Source organism: Paramormyrops kingsleyae, chromosome 9, assembly GCF_048594095.1.
Source record: "Paramormyrops kingsleyae isolate MSU_618 chromosome 9, PKINGS_0.4, whole genome shotgun sequence".
In the NCBI taxonomy this organism is placed as follows: Eukaryota; Metazoa; Chordata; class Actinopteri; order Osteoglossiformes; family Mormyridae; genus Paramormyrops; species Paramormyrops kingsleyae.
Genome location: NC_132805.1, coordinates 5873855 through 5890539, shown reverse-complemented (window position 1 = coordinate 5890539; position 16685 = coordinate 5873855). Strand labels below are relative to the sequence as shown.

Here is a 16685-nt window from a genome sequence, read left to right as displayed (position 1 = left end):
GCTTGAGATTTTCAATTTGGGAAAAGTCTGCACACTCACATGTATTATCTTATAAATAGTTGTAGGGTCTGAAAACTACCCTGGCACTACTGATTTAGCTAATTTTAGGTGTATAATGTAATAATATTGATCTGCAGAAAGATTTCTTGCGTGAGCCTGAGATTCAGCAAACAGGAGTGTCACGCCAGATGCGTTACAGTTGGCAAACCTGGTTATAATCAGAGCTGTTGTTAGGGCAGTGCAACGGGTGCGGCCACACCAGGTCCTGCCTCTAGGGGGGCCCCTCTAAAGGGAAACTTACCTAGATCATGATCGGCTACATAATAATAAGTTATTAAATACCTGTATTATTTCTTATGCTCATTTGAGCGTGTTATTCTGGCTAAATAATAGATCTGTATAGTTCGTTACATAATTTTTGGTTCAGTAGGCACAATAAACGACTGAATAGGCCTAACTTTATTGAGACGGATGGAACATAGGTTTACAAATAGATGTCCCACACAAAAACATTATATGATTATGATTGTGAGTTGGTTGGTTACAGTTTGTCAAATCAGCGGTTTGGGAACATTTGGTTTCCCAGTGAGGTACAACGGCATTGGAGACAGAGTGGTACCGGGTACGGGAGTAATCACACTAGTCAAGTGAACAGGACTTTGGGGGTCAGATGTACTTGGGAACGGTATTGATTGGCTGGTTTGAGAACAGTACCAGACTGTCTATTTGCTGTTATACTGAACTCAGATATGTTGCTTAAAACAAAGGGAAACATATGCTAACTCTTTTGAGACAACATCGTCCGAGCAAGGCAGAGTTTACACATGTCTCCCCTTGGCATTTAAAGCAATTTACCATGAAATTCTGATGCAGGTGAAAAAAGAACTATAGGCTACAGGGGTGTTTATTGCTACAGATAAGCCGCTATAGTCGGTAGTAGAGGACACGTGATTTAGTTAATCGTGATCGTTATGATATTATAGTTAGTTAGTTTGATTGATTAATCAATTCATTTAATTTCACAATTATGTTTATACTTTACAGGTAACGCGTAGTGGTGGTCCATTCATTCATTTCATCAGTGGCTGGCTACAGTCCGGTCCTCCTGTTGGACATCCACTCAAAGGACTCATATGCAGAACCCAACACGGACTTTAATTCGTGGGTCTACATCTGTGACGTACCTTTATGTTACGTAAACACAGGAGAAAATACTATTTCATTAGATAATTTAACCCACCTGACTGAAGATACGATAGCACTATATCTATCTTTCGCAAATTAATAGGAAAAACGTACCTTTGTACTGGCCAAAGTACAATTCCAATTTAAAAAATGATCTAACACAATGTATTATTGTAACGTGTAAACTGCACTTTCTTGTAAGGGACCTGTGATAAATGATTTAAATTTAGTTTGAACGTATTTGTACACGACTGTTTATATTGTCTCATTTGCCTCGTTTCCACCAAAAATGGCTCCAACACAAAACCATAGAAAAGCTGGTCTCAGAATTTGAAACCACAACGTCAGTGACAGTGGGACGGGCTATCGCGTCCAAACCTTCCACATTCCAGGACACCGGCAGTAAAACAACTTGGTTGGCCAGGTTATTAGCTGAATAATGTTACATCGTTTTTTTATTCTATGGAAAACGACATATCGATTTGCTGGGCCAAGGCACTCCTTGGGTGTTCTGTCTGTTGTCTCAGTGTGTGTTCCAACCACAGTGAGTGATGTCTCATTGAGGAAGACATTTTACTTGCACCTTTGCTTGGTGGTTGATGGGTGCCCACAAGGTGACACTCGTCTGGTCATGGGTGACTTCAATGCGACCACTGGCACTGACAGGGCTGGCTATGAGGATTGTGTTGGTCCCATTTGGTTTGGTGGCTGGTGTGAAAGTAACTCCTATGTTCCTTGACTTTTTCAAAAGGTCAGGGTCTACGGGTCGCTGGATTCTGGTCCCAGCGCCTTGAACCACATAGTTGGACTGGTACCCCAGTACTGGTGGTGCGGCGGAGGAGATCGATCTCATCCTCGTGGGTAGACTCTGGAGGCAGGCGCGAAGTTGGGTCCCCTTCAGATTCAGAGTGACCTCGATCCGTCCCCCCCACTTACAGGACAAAAAAACAGCATCTGCCGTCTTTGCATAAGGAAAAAATATCCTTGGTCCCCCCCAATTCAAAAGTCCTATTTGAAATCATATAGTACCACCCCTCCCCACCCCCGCAGTTCACTCAAAAACACTACGACATTCCATTTACTGAAGCAAGCATGTTTATTTCCACAAGAATCTCCACACAAATGTTCTTTGTTCTAGTAAAGTAGGGTGACCGGATAATCCATCAGGGGGATGCTTTGAACTACTTGTAAAACTACAGGTTTTACAAACTACTTTAAAACTGAAAGACTGCTGTGCTTGGCCAAATAGTTATTCTTGCACTTTGACTGGTTTGATTCCTTGATTGTAAGACTTATCTAGCTGTGCCATATTAACATTGCACATGTATAATTATAGAAGGTCCTTTTAAATGAAATGGTACTTTACAAATCCTACAACAGCTTGAAGTCTCCTCCCTGACATGGACTGCCTGGTCACCCTATAGTAGCTCAAATAGTAGAATATTGTACTGATAATGCAAATGTTCACAGATCCCAGCGAGCATACCCAAACAGTAAGTCTAACCCTTTCTTTACTGTAAGTTGCTTTAGCAAAAGGCATCAGATAAATTAGCTAAAATGCAAAAAATACATAAATCTTATTTCACATACTTCTCAAATACAGTGTCACCTAAACGGATATCTGTAGAGTATAAATGCAATATACACACAATGTCTAAAGATCGGTTTGCTTATTTTATTATATGTTATTATCATTTATAACAGCGCCAACAAAATCTCATTCAGTGAGATGGTGCTATAATAACGTCAATCCACCAGATGTCGCTGTTTAATTTTGATGATAATTACGGGAGTAATGTGTCACGCTGGGGCGTCAGAAGCATTTTGAATGTGTGTGTGTGTGTGTGTGGGGGGGGGTTCCCAAACGAATAATTTAATGGCGGCGACGCCCAGGGTGTCACGACACAGTTCGCGGAGTCCTGCTGTCTAGCAGAGGTAGTCGGCATTGGCCCATAAAGTAAAAATAATAATAATCGATACTTTATTGATCCCTTCAATAAAGGGCAGCCACCCATAGCAGCACCCGGGGAGGTAGGGGTTAAGGACCTTGCTGAAGGACCTGCTCATGTGCTGAGGCTGGGCTCATTTGTACTTTCTGGGCCTGAACCATCCACCTCTGGGGGCTACCATCAGCCCACTGGGAAATCTTCTTCTCTGAATAGGTTTTGCATAATTAGCAGCAGTGCTCTGGGTTATTCTCCTGTTGTCTTGTTGAACTGGCTCCAATCAAAGTGCTGTCCACAGTCCACAAGGTGTGGCATAGCTTTGCAATATTGTGTAATAGACTTCCTTCCCATTCTCTTCAGAGAATCAAAAGCAACCGCAGACCATCACAACTGCATCAGGCTTGACAGATGCCGTCCACTAGCATTTCTTCATTTGTCACAAATGTTCCTCTCTGTGATCCAAGCACCTCAAATTTAGATTTGTCTGCCCATCACACTTATTTCAAACCCCCCCCCCCCCCCCCCATCTAGTGACTGTGTTGTTTTGCCCATTTTAATTTGTGATCTTTATTGCCCAAATGGGTTTTTCTTTATAACGCTGCATAGAAGATCAGCATCCCAGAGTCGCCTCTTCACTGGTGAACGTGAGACTGGTGTTTTGTGGGATCTGTTTGATAACGCTGTCAGTTGAGGACACGTGAGGCGTCTGTTTCCTCAGACTAGAGACTGATGTTTTAACCTTCTGTGCAGTTGTGCAATAGCCATTTCGATACCATAATGAACCCACAGCTCCAGACAGCAAAGTAGCCCAAAGATGGTCACTTTTATTACTTCCTTAAACAGCACAACGATTTTCAGCTGTGCTAACATAATAGCATAAGGGTTTTCTAATATGTATGTTATGTGAACCGAAAAAAAGTGATTTTCTTTAAACAAACAAGGATATTTCTCATCAGATTATAAATGGTTGTGCGTATGTGTATATTTTTTTTCATAGATCAATATTAACCTAGACGCTTTCCTTGCAAAATGTTGTGCTGGGTATCCAAAACAAACAATTGTTGTTAAAATCAGGATAGAGAAGTGCTACTCTCTTGTGGCATTTCACTTGCGTGAATACTTGTGTGTTTCTTCCGAAATGATCTTTCAGCAGACAGAACCCCACCCCAGACTAAAGATCACTTTTTTCAGTTCAAATGTGCGTGTGCTGAGCTCAAGGGATCTGTACTTAAAAACCGAGAATCCATCCGATTTAAGTGCATGTAAATAAATATGTCTCAGTAGGAACAGGTTAACAGGACAGTGACAGCCGTGACACATTTTGGTTAGAATTGCACCAAAAGCTTGACAAGGAAGCGCGGAGAGGAAGTGGTACACCTACATATATTTTTTACTCTTGTCATCAGAGTCCTCAGATGCACTGATGTTTCACACAAGATAGCAGCATAAAGCAAAAAACCAGCGAAGATTACGCACTGCCCGATACATGTATCTGCGGTCCATCAGCATGTCGCACTGGAGTGAGGGGTGCAGCGGCGCCGTCCTGCTGGGGCTCCTGGGCTTCTGCTGGGGGAGTCTCTCTCCACGCACGTCTTTCTTCATAGGTGAGTGTCCATGCAAACCCGCTGATTCCTTTTCTTAGAATTTGACTGCCGAACGATGAACGGGGCCAGAGCATTCGGATGCAAAGATGCAACACATGGAGAGGCGAGTTTAGTCCTTTATTGTTGTGGGTGGAGCATGAGAGACAAATTATATTCCGGCAGCCGGTTATGTCTCTGAGTGGTTTTTCATTTCTTTTTATTTATAGCCTACTGCGAAACAAAATGAGACGTTACTTTTTGAATATGCAAAACTTGAAAGGTCGGGGGATGAGAGTCAGGGAGAAAACAAAAATAGGAATGGGCCGATCCACATTTTTTTAGTTCCGATCCGATTCCCATTCCCAACTTCCAATACCGCTACAGATTACGATACAAGAGCTCTTTTAATTTTATATTTAATATATATAAAATATTTTAAACTAACAAATACAGATGAAAAATGCATGCCAAATAATCTTTAATTCGGCTATTACAAAAATACATAACACACTGTTCCACCTCATTTGTACCTCATGTTTTCAGCGTTTTGTGACATTTCGCAGTTCAGTATGAATATCTTCCAAGTGAGGATACAAAAGCGGCGACTGCTTAAAATGCCCCACAATTTTTCTCCCACGGTGCGTAAAACAGCCCAAGCTTGCGACTCCCAAATCATCCTTTGCTTTTGTCATATTAATCGTGGTTTCTCGCACAATTGCGCACGATTTGTTTAGTGGGATTTAACACTAAACGCTACTTCCACCTCTCGAAACCTTTTGCAAGGTTTTTTTTATTTATTTTTTTACAAAGATTTCAAATTACTGTGCTACTATAGTTGTTAAGACTACTACAGCTACAACTAGTAATAATAATGTAAAAATAAAGAAAGGACATGGTATGCGAGAGGGCAGGCGTGCAGTTAGCACCAGGGACGGATGGGATAGGTTCCCTTCAGTTTCAGTGACCTCGATCCGTCCCCCCCACTTAAAATACAAAAATCCAATTCAAAAATCCTATCTGCGCCACTGCGAGAGGGGGACACTGTCCCTTTACACGTCAAAGGTAATCGGTTCAAGACTTGACGGCGGATTTGTGGTAGGCCTATATTCATATAGCACTTTGATAAAATTATATTTTATTATAAAACGATATTTTTCAACATTTATTGCATTAGAAGAATATTCAGGTAATAGTGTTGTCGTGGTCACATTGAGAGAATCTTTGGTAAAATGTGAAAGCTTATGCTACAGTTAAAACATTCTCTGCCATCTTTGAGAGGACCTTCACATTGGCTAAACTTCTAGGAACTATCCTTGTTAGCTGGGTTTAAGTTTTTGCTCTTGTGTTTTTGGCACCTAGTCCAAGTGAGAGAATAAATGGAAGATGAATCAAAACCATGGCTTCCTGTTGTATCGAGTTTAGCACGAGAGCCACAGAAGCTTGTTTTCTGAAGCATTGATTGTTTAACACCATCCAGTGAGTAAGGTGAATGTCATGTTTCCGGGTGGCTCGGGTGCGGGAACGAGGCATGGTGCACGAAAAGAAGGGTGGACGACCCACTGGCGGCTCCAGGAACAGAAAGGGGTTTATTAAACAAAACAGAAAACACAAAAAACACAACTAAACCAAAAAGACCACAAGGGGTCAAAAACAGAAAGGGGATTAAACAAGACTAAATAACAAAAACTGAATGCACGCAGAACACTAAAAAAAAACCCATCAACCTACAACTACCATAGACATACTGTAGACAATGAACCACTGGGGAACTGAACACAGGCAGGAACTAAAATACTAATGGGTAACGGGACTAACACAGGACAGGTGAGGCTAATTAACAAAGACCAGGGAAATGGGGTACAGGTGAAACTAATACTCAAAGGAACTAAACAGGGAAACTAATAACTAACCAAGGAAACAGAACACTGGGGAATTACAGACAGGTAATTAAGACAAGTAGGGGCACAAGGAACAAAACCAAAAACCATAAACAAAGCAAACACCAGGAATAATTAAGCATAAAGGAAAACACCAGGGAGCTAAATACAAAAACAGAGGAGGCGGGATTCGAACTCACAACAAGAGGGAACTCAGGACCGAGGGGCAAACAGACAGCACATGCTTAATACATTGAGCCACGAGACCAGACGAGTGACAGGGGAGAAACAAGGACTGACGTATGGACGGGATGACCAGCACTGCCTGCTGGTCAAACGGGGAAGGGGCACGGAAGGACCACAGCGGGAGGCCGACCCTGACAGTGAACACATGCAGTTATGTTGCGCAGTACTCTGCCCGTGTCCTCAAGCGGCAGTGCGTGACAAAGAGGGTTGATTACACAGGAAATGAACAGGCTGCATGAAGTTGATTGTGACCTGCAGTCATGGCGTGTCATGGTGCTTCAGTGGTTAGTTCTGTAACCTTATGGCACTGGAGTCTGCATGTCAGATGGTTTATTTGGGTTTCAGCCTGGGGCCACATTTTCCTGCTGCAGCACAAAAGTGAGCGATGGGATCTCAAGAATAGCCATTATGTGTATGTGTGCCCCTGTCCAGGGGGTCCCCAGGTACCATGTGCTTCTTGGAATAGGAAGTGCACACATTGAACCTGTACTAGGCGAATGGGATGGATGGATGGATGGATGGATGAATGATTGCGTTTGTTTGCCTGCAGACGGGAAATTGGAATAATACAAAATGACCAGGTTTGTCTCTTTGTCTTATCCAGGTGACTCTGACAGAGCCCTCACCCATTTCAACAGGCCAGACGCTCGGAATACCACCACCCTGCTGCTTAGTGAGGATGGGGACACGCTTTTCGTGGGGGCACGTGATGCTTTGTTTGCTCTGAATGTCAGCAAGCCCAGTGTCATGGAGATGATACGAAAGGTATGTATGTTTTTAAAGGACATTTTTAGAAAATTGTGAATAAATAATGGAACAAGTGTCCCACCGCTGGATGCTCCTTCAAGAAAGTTCTATGGTCCTACCTGCTAGGAAAGTGTGTTAGACTAATATTATTGAGTTTTTTTCACCTGTAGGATAAAATAAACTCCCCTAATGATGTACCTTTTTGACTGGTTTGAATGGTGTCCCAGTAACTAATTGTAGGCCAACAGATATACTGTATGGATCATAGGGGTGTTACAGTATCTGTGCTGAATGGATATAGGGTTAGATGTGTCTGATAGTAAAGTGATCTAATTTCTGTTACTTTCTTGCACTGCTCTCCTGTACAGCTAGATTGGGAGTCAACTAATGAGCCAAACTTTTGTCAATACGTGGATAAAAAGGTAATTTATGAGCTATTGTTTATCAAATTTCTGGTAGGTAACAGACTGGAGTGTTTCCAGCCATTATCAGCCCTGTTTTTCCACTGCCACAAAAAAAGTGCATGTTTCAATTGCAAGGTATTTGGTTTGGTGTGCCCTTTCCTTAAAAACACTGTACTGGTGTAAATATTAAATACGCAAGCTTCATCTTTCAAAATATTCCAGAAGGTTCTGGAAGATTTAGCTGCTTGCGAAGTTGCAGATGGTACATAGTCTTAATGAGTTATATATACTGATCAGTAAAATTTCACACCATGAGAATGATGTTTACAAATGAAGGCGCATTGGTAAGGAATTGATGACGAATGGTGGACGTGTGATGTCAGCATGATTAATGGCTTTCAGGGGGAATGCCACAACTTTATCCGGGTCCTTCAGCTCATCAACGCGACTCACATGTACGCCTGCGGAACATTTGCCTTCAGCCCCCGCTGCATATACATAGTAAGACCCCTGTAATCTTTTCTAAATTTATTCCCCTGCATCAACAAGCAGCGAATTTACAGAGCTACTCCTATGCTGTGCTTCTTAAACCATTTTAGACAATGAGTTTAAAACAGAGTACATTGTAAAACATAAGAGCAGGATTAAGTGTTTTTTATATTGCGGATATAATGATAGATAGCACTTTATTTGAGAGGGCACAAGTAACTTAGTTTTCAGTTACTACTCAAGTACAAATCATGAACAAGTACAGTAACTGCATGAAATGTGGGAACCATTATGATTGATCATATTGATCAGCATGTAATGGAGTAAGTTAGCAGTGAAGTGTTTTTAAAATTAAACCAGAAAACCACTTGGGCCTGCAGATTTACCACTTGCATGCATTTGAATGTTTTGCAATTCTGTCGTCATTTTGTGCATTTTATGGCCAAACCAGGCTTTTCCAAAGCGTTCACATACATTTTTCCTTACCAGTGTATATGCTGAATTATCACTAAAGGTATTAAATACTAATGGGAGATTATACTCCCAGTGAAAATGGTTTGGTAACACTTTACTTGATGGGGCACAAATACTTGGTAATAACTCAGTTACTACTGAAGCACAAATTATGAACAAATCATGAACAAATATAGTTGCTATACTTGGGGTAAAAGATGTGTCAATTTAGTAATTATGAGCAAACTGACATCAGTATTTCACTTTTGTTATTCATTACTTGTTCAGTAGTTCACAAAAGTTTACAGAATTAACACATATTGTAACAAATATAGTGACTGCTTGAGATAAAACATGCATCACAATTCATTAATGATGATTTGACATGAGATCAGCATGTAACTAAGACTTAGTATGTGGATAATTAATACATAAGTAACAGTATAATGCTATATTATTTGTGTCCCATCAAGTAAACTGTCACTAAGGGAACTTTCTGGTTTGGATGTATTGCAGGAAGTAAGTGTGTGTGGTCTTAGAGATTCTGAGAAATGCGGTTTCAGACCCTATAGGCTGGGGTGGGGGTCTGCAGTGTCTGCAGAGCCTCACCATAGGGGTCTTTGTGTCATTGCAAACTGGGATGTTACATCAGAAACAGCCTGAAGTTCTGATGGATGCCACAGGCAACTCACTAAAACCACCCAACAGGAAAAAAGCTTGCAGCATTTGACCTTCTGCCAATGAAATGTAGCAGCTTTAGACAGGGAAGTGTGGTCACAGCATGTCACCGGTCACTTAAATTCCTGCTAAACGCTAGCTGACGACTCTAAGATGTCATTACATGATTGCTACAGTCAAAGAGCATAAATAATGTCAGTTACAGCTGCTTGAACGGCTCACTCAAACCCAGATATGATAAAAGCAAAACCAAAATACATAACTACAGAACAAAAAATATAATTGTGAGAAAAAGGTTCAAAATGACCCTGATTAAAAAGGATAAGCTGCATATGTGCATCTGTGTACAGTGCATTACACTGGTATGGACTGCTGCTCACACTGCTCTCTGGCTTCACACCAGTCTGATAATGTCTTTGCTTGTGCATGCAGATAGTGTCTTCGCTTGTGCATGCAGAACAATCAAGCAGAGTGACGCTGCGAGCAAAACACAGAGCACCAGCACCCCCCTATAGTTCCTGCTTCCATCCCTGCTTCCCATCTGAGGTCCTGATGTCCAAATTATGAACAAATCATGAACAAATGTAATTGCTAATTGGAGGAAAAGATGTATCACAATTCATTAATGATGATTTGACATGGGATCAGCATGTAACTAACACTTAGTTTCTGGTTAATTAATACATTAAGTAAGAGTGTACTACTACATTATTTGTGCTGCCTCAAGTAAAGTGTTACCATAAAGGACATGAGGAAGAGGAGGAGGCCTCTTCAGCCGCTGTTCATCCGGGAGCTAGAAGTGGAGAGGGTGAGCATCTTTAAGTACCTGGGCGTCCGCATCAGTGAGGACCTCACCTGGTCACTGAACACCACGCAGCCAGTCAAGAAGGCTCAACAGCGGCTGTACTTCCTGAGGAGGCTGAGGAAGTTTGGCATGTCAACCAAGATCCTCAGCAACTTCTACAGCTGCATCGTGGAGGGCACACTGGCCAGCTGCATCACCGCCTGCAGAGAGTGGTGAAGACTGCGGAGAAGATCATCAGGACTCTTTACAGAGCAGCTACCTCCACAGAGTCCAGAGGAGAGCTGCCTCCATCCTCAAAGACCCCACACACCCCCCAACACAGACTGTTCACACTTCTGCCCTCAGGATGGAGGTACAGAAGTGTGAAATCTAGAACCTCCAGACTCAACAACTCCTTCTTCCCCACTGCCATCAAACTCCTTAACAGCCGACAGGAGTATGATTAATGGACATCATACTACCATACCATACCATACTACCATACTACATCATACTGTAATTGTAATTAAGCTCTTTTGCACATTACACTTAAAAGTATTTATTTTTCTATATTGTACCTCAGCATTTTTGTGTGGACAGCAAAGTAAGAATCTCATTGCACAGAGAAATGCACTTTTCTACTGTACATATGACAATAAACTCTTTGAATCTTGGATAATGATACATTAAATTAAAATATAATAAATGCAGCCCTACAGTGGGTTGGTGCCCCATTTTGGGCTATTCCCACCGTTTACCCATTGCTCCCGGGATAGGCTCCAGACCCCCGCAACCCTGCATGGGATAAGTGGGTATGGAAATGGATGGAACCTGGATGAATGGTACAGAAGATGATTGGGCGGAGATGTGTATAGGGATATATGTAACTACCAAATGTAAATGGGAAAATATACCCGATAAGTTGATAAAGTGTTGACTAATTCTAATGCTTCTTCTAACTCTTAGAATCTACAGGCATTCAGCTTTGATTCAACAGCAGAGAGCGGTAGAGGTCAATGTCCCATGAGTCCGTATTCGAGAAACACGGCCGTTGTTGTAGGTGAGGTTCCAGGCAGCACGTCGCTAATGATCAAACATTAGTACAGTTCCAGAAAGGGATTAGAACGTCTATTTTGTTGCATGTTGTAACACAACGTGTACTTTTAATTTTGCTTAAACTATTGTTCATTGTTTAAAAAGTTAGCTTGATTTCAGCTCACTGTTTCCACCAGTTCTCCGCTCTTTGGAGAAGGTCTCATTGCATTCAGAATGACTTTCTCCTAGATGGCGAGCTGTACGTAGGCACCCCCGAGGATCTCTGGGAGAATCAACCGGGCATCTCACGCTACTTGAGCCAGGAGGGTCGCAGAAACCTAAAACTGGTTGAAAATCGGCTGAAAAGTGAGCACCTTTATACAACATCCAATATTAGTTCTCACGTATTCCAATATTAAAACTGGGTAACGTGATGTTTTTCAGAGACTCCTGTAAGAGCTTTCAAATGTTTCAAATGATTTATTTGGAAATGTCTAAAGTCACACGATAGAAAAGGTATCTGTATAATTTCAAAATATCTCACAACAGCATAAAAATTTATATTTTAAAACCTAGCTCTGTTGTGCCTCAGTGGATTCCCACATATATATATATATGTGTGTGTGTGTTTGTGTGTATATATACACACACGCCTGTATGGTGTTTTGTTTTTGCATTGAGCCAGAATCGACCTTCATAAGCTCCACCTTTGTGCCCAGTGAGAACAAGGTCTACTATTTCTTGAATGATGTCAGCACAGACCTTGATAAATACATCGCCCCCCACATTGCACAGGTTTGCACGGTAAGGAGAAATTCCTCTTTTTTTGCTTTTCTATCCATAACATGGAAACAAGGGTTAGATTGTTGTTGGTGAAAGGAAATCATCAGGATCCATCAGTTCAGAGACCGATCTGGTGGAACGCACTTCTCTCCCTGGCAGAGCGATGTCGGTGGGCAGCGTATCCTGTGGAAGCAGTGGACCACCTTCGCCAAAGCCGGCCTCGTGTGCCAGTCAGCCGGCAGTCTGCCGTTCAATGTCATGCAGGACGTCGTCGCCCTTCCGCCGCTTCAGGACTTTAACCCGGATGAAACGCTTTTCTATGGACTTTTCAGCTCTCAGTGGTTGGAATACATTCGTACCCATTTAAACTTCATACAAATCTCTTTTTTTTTAACTTATATAATCCCGTAAAAGGCATCCGATTTTCCCTACAACTTTACAGTTCCGGCTAGTTTTTGATTCCACCTGAAATTGTAATAAAGCAGGCATGACTTTATTTTATTTTAATCAGTCTTGATATTTCTGAATTGTTTTGGAAAGATTTTAATGTGTGTGCTTTTCTTAAAAAGAAAGGTAAATTATAGCAACACAAAACCAAAAACATGACAGAAATAGAAATATTGTTATTTAGAGTCCAGATGTGTAGATTGTACATATTCATCGTTTCTTACTTCACAAGTAAATAGCGTTGGCTGTTGAGTGTCACATGCTAGCATATCCCAGTGCCTGTGTTGGACTGGGGAAGTGGTCAGATGGACAGTCTTTCAGGCCTGGCTTTGCGTTTGTGCCGTAGGTCAGTGAACTCAAAGCACTCCGCAGTGTGTGTATTTCGACTTGGAGACATCAAGAGTGTATTTTCAGGAAAATACAGGTCACTTAACGGGAAAATACGGAGCAGCGTCACTCCAGGAACGGCAAGTGTTGCAAAGCTTTCCTTGCGCACACCCTTGAGAAATTTCATTTTGTCAGTACTCAACAAACACGACATAGTATAATTTTGTTGTGAGGGAATCAGTGATGGGAATATTTGTGCATTTGTCCTGCCTCTTCACAGTGTGGAATACCTTCTGATTCTGATGCCGACCTTAATTTTGTGAAGGAGAACTTTATCACTATGGCTAGTGTGAATTCTGCGGAAAAGGGCTTCATTCTGATGCCAGATCACAATTATAGCAATCTGGTTGCTCTGAGGACTAAGGCAGCCAATGGCAGGAACTACCCTGTGTTCTTCATGCTTACTGGTAGGTCAGGGATCTCCTCACTGTTTGATCTTCATTACTTTCCTGGAAAGCACCAGATAACCTGGCCAGTTTGTTGTATTGCATGCTGTATTGGGTGCCACTATTCTTTTTTAAATACTTTTGGCAGAATCCGGCTTCCTTCACAAGGTGGTTTTATTGGGAAAAGGCCCCCATATCATAGAAGAAACTCAAGTCTTCATGCAACCACAATCTGTCAAGAAAGTCCTCCTCTCCGTCACCAAGGTATCCTCAGTTTTTCCTGCACTCTGTGCCTATTTCGCATGTGTCTCTCTCACCGAATATTTCTTGCATTACAAAACATTAGCATTTCCTAATGCTAACACATTAGTATTTCAGTCACTGCTTTTTTGCAGTGCATTTCCTAATGCTAACACATTACTGTTTCAGTCACTGCTTTTTCGCAGTGCATTTCCTAATGCTAACACATTACTGTTTCAGTCACTGCTTTTTCGCAGTGCATTTCCTAATGCCAACACATTACTGTTTCAGTCACTGCTTTTTCGCAGTGCATTTCCTAATGCCAACACATTACTGTTTCAGTCACTGCTTTTTCGCAGTGCATTTCCTAATGCTAACACATTACTGTTTCAGTCACTGCTTTTTTGCAGTGCATTTCCTAATGCTAACACATTAGTGTTTCAGTCACTGCTTTTTCGCAGTGCATTTCCTAATGCTAACACATTACTGTTTCAGTCACAGTGGTCCTCAAAATAGCATAAGGCTGCTCAGGAATATGATCTTTACCTTTCACACATATCTCTTCTTTTAAATCCAATCTTAAAACATATCTGTATTCTAGGGCTTTTGAGACATTTTGATGTTTATGATATCCATTTGCAGCGGTTACTCATGTGATTATATATTTTATGTATGTATTGATTATTTTAGCTGTTCTACTCATCTTTCTACAGAACTTGTTTTAAAAAATGTGCTTTATAAATACATTTTGCTTGCTTACTTCCATGGAAGACAATGGGGATCTAACAAATGAGTAAAACTTGCCGTTGTGTCACTCTTGACGTGGGGTTGCAGGTAGAGGTGGCACACCCTGCTGATCAGAACCTCCCGTTCCTCCTTTTTGTTACGCTGCAGGATGTGGTGTTTGTGGGCACCTCTGAGGGGGTGTTTCAGGTGCCCGTCTCCAACTGCTCCTTCCACTGGAACTGCGGGGAGTGTGTGCTGGCCCAAGACCCCTTCTGCGGATGGGACCCCGTCCAAGGTGTCTGTTCCAGGGTGTCGGGAAACCCTGCTGGAATGTAAGTACACCCCAGCGGGAATCAGCTATTCTTCTGCAAGTGGCTGGGGGTCTGGTGAGGATACGGGGTTCCTACGATGAACCTGGGAAGGCAGCTGGAATAAAAGAATGACATGAAAGAAATGGGGACAAAGAGCAATGAGGCTCCAGTATTATCCCAGAGCCAGTGGTTTATTATTTTTTTTATTTTATTACTGCCAGACGCCAGGATGTGGAAAGCGGAAATGCAATGGAAGCATGTGACCTTTCTAACGGAAGTAGTGAAGTAGTGAAGTATCCATCACCAGGTTTGTGACTCTGTTCACTATTCAAGTATAGCGTCTCTACTTCCTGATGTGAAAACATGTATGAGTAGTTTCCTCGTCTTCCAACTCTAACTGCAACAGTGCTATTGTATAATTACAGCTACGGGAGATCGAGAAAATGCCATTCGGTGAGCATAGTGAATGGGCATTTAGGTTATTTTTATTTCCGGTTATTTCCCAACTCTCAACAGAGCTACTGCCTGTCCTTCTGGATAAAATGGTGCATCTCCGATGTCCCAAGGCCTCCAATTTTGCCTCGCTACGCTGGGAACACTCCGACGGACGGCAGCTCGACCGGGACACCTACCTACAGCAGGCTCGGGGCAGCCTGCAGTTCCCAGCCTTGCCGGACACACTGGGACAATACCTTTGCATTTCGCTGGAGAGTGGCTACGAACAGACCCTGTACAGTGTGATTGTGATGCAGGATGGCCCTCAGATTGGAAGCAGGAACTTTAGGGGTGTGCTGGTGCTCTCTGTTTTGCTTGCAGTATCACTCTGCTTGATAGCTCTGGGGGGGTTCTGCCTGCTCAAGCAAAGACACTATCTGCATGCACAAGCGAAGACATTGTCGGACAGGTGTGAAGCCAGAGAACAGTGTGAGCAGCAGTCCTTTCCGATGTGATGTACACAGATGCACATATACATATTCTCCTTTTTAATCACAGTTTTTTTTAACCTTTATGTCATAATTATATTTTTTGTTCTGTAGTTATGAATTTTGGTTCTGCCTTTATTATATCTGGGTTTGACTTGAACTTGGGCAAGTCTTTGTGGTGTCTGGAGAGTCACAGGACGGACGACATCCAACAGGAGTAACTGTGGATGCTAGAGGAAGCTGTCTGACAGGGACGTCTGGGCACTAACCTGGATTGTATCAAAAAAACATAAAACCACAGCTTCCCACTTCACTGCAGAATTACATGTGCACCTCGACTCTCCTGTTTCCACCAAAGCTGTTCATTGGAAGCTCCACAGGGTCAGTATTCATGGTCAGGCTGCTGTAGCCAAACCTTTTGTCACTCATGCCAATGCCCAACGTCGGTTTCAATGGTGCCAGCAGCGCAAATCTTGGGCTGTGGACAATGTGAAACGTGTTGTTCTCTGATGAGCCCACCTTCACTGACCTTCTCACATCCGAGTTAGGATGTAGAGAAGCTCCAAAGAGGCTTTATCACCAGGACTGTTGTGAGTCTAGTATTTGTTCATTATTGTAACTTAGATGAAGATCAATACCATATTTCAAAACAAATTTATCCATAAATGCAGGTAGTTCTGACATGTATGCATACTTTAAATAATTAAGCATCACATATGAATCTGCAGTCACTTTACCATGAAAGTAACATAAAAAATGAAAGCTATTTTTTAAATGCTCGTTAGAATACAGTATAACATATTCAAGTCTTTAATTAGTCACATATTCCTAAAATGAACGGAAATCGTGTTTTATTTGAGAAATGGGAGTTATTGGAGAAGAAGTTTAAAAAGTTAAGTTGAACAAGGTGACAGACTATGACAAATGCAGTCAAAGTGCAAAGACAAGAGACGGCACGCCGCCGTGTGCAGCATCTGATGGATTTATAAACCAAAATTTGTTCCAACGTATGTTACCAAGAAGCATCATCATCTGTCAATCAGGAGCGTAGTTAG

The 16685-nt window shown here is 42.0% G+C and overlaps 1 protein-coding gene across 2 annotated transcripts; it reads left to right on the top strand.

Moving 5' to 3' along the window:
* Window positions 1-4316: 4316 nt before the first annotated feature.
* On the top strand, window positions 4317-15790 carry sema4aa (sema domain, immunoglobulin domain (Ig), transmembrane domain (TM) and short cytoplasmic domain, (semaphorin) 4Aa). Of its 2 annotated transcripts, none has more exons than XM_023801237.2 (14): window positions 4317-4735; window positions 7442-7602; window positions 7953-8006; window positions 8391-8489; window positions 11359-11452; window positions 11677-11793; window positions 12113-12231; window positions 12370-12551; window positions 13004-13124; window positions 13265-13451; window positions 13579-13694; window positions 14565-14728; window positions 14929-15014; window positions 15224-15790. In XM_023801237.2, the coding sequence occupies exons 1-14, from the start codon at window positions 4618-4620 to the stop codon at window positions 15655-15657; spliced, it is 2052 nt and encodes a 683-aa protein (XP_023657005.2). In that variant the 5' UTR covers window positions 4317-4617; the 3' UTR covers window positions 15658-15790. The 2 variants fall into 2 exon arrangements, with proteins under 2 accessions (XP_023657005.2, XP_072572247.1); XM_072716146.1 differs by lacking the exon at window positions 4317-4735 and adding an exon at window positions 5767-5809.
* The last annotated feature ends 895 nt before the right edge of the window (window positions 15791-16685 follow it).

Bases quoted from the DNA above. Each gene is read 5' to 3' on its own strand.
- sema4aa (XM_023801237.2), top strand. From the start codon at position 4,618: ATGTATCTGCGGTCCATCAGCATGTCGCACTGGAGTGAGGGGTGCAGC. The intron at 8,490-11,358 runs GTAAGACCCCTG...TCTAACTCTTAG, and splicing joins GCCCCCGCTGCATATACATA to AATCTACAGGCATTCAGCTT. The intron at 11,453-11,676 runs GTGAGGTTCCAG...ACTTTCTCCTAG, and splicing joins AAACACGGCCGTTGTTGTAG to ATGGCGAGCTGTACGTAGGC.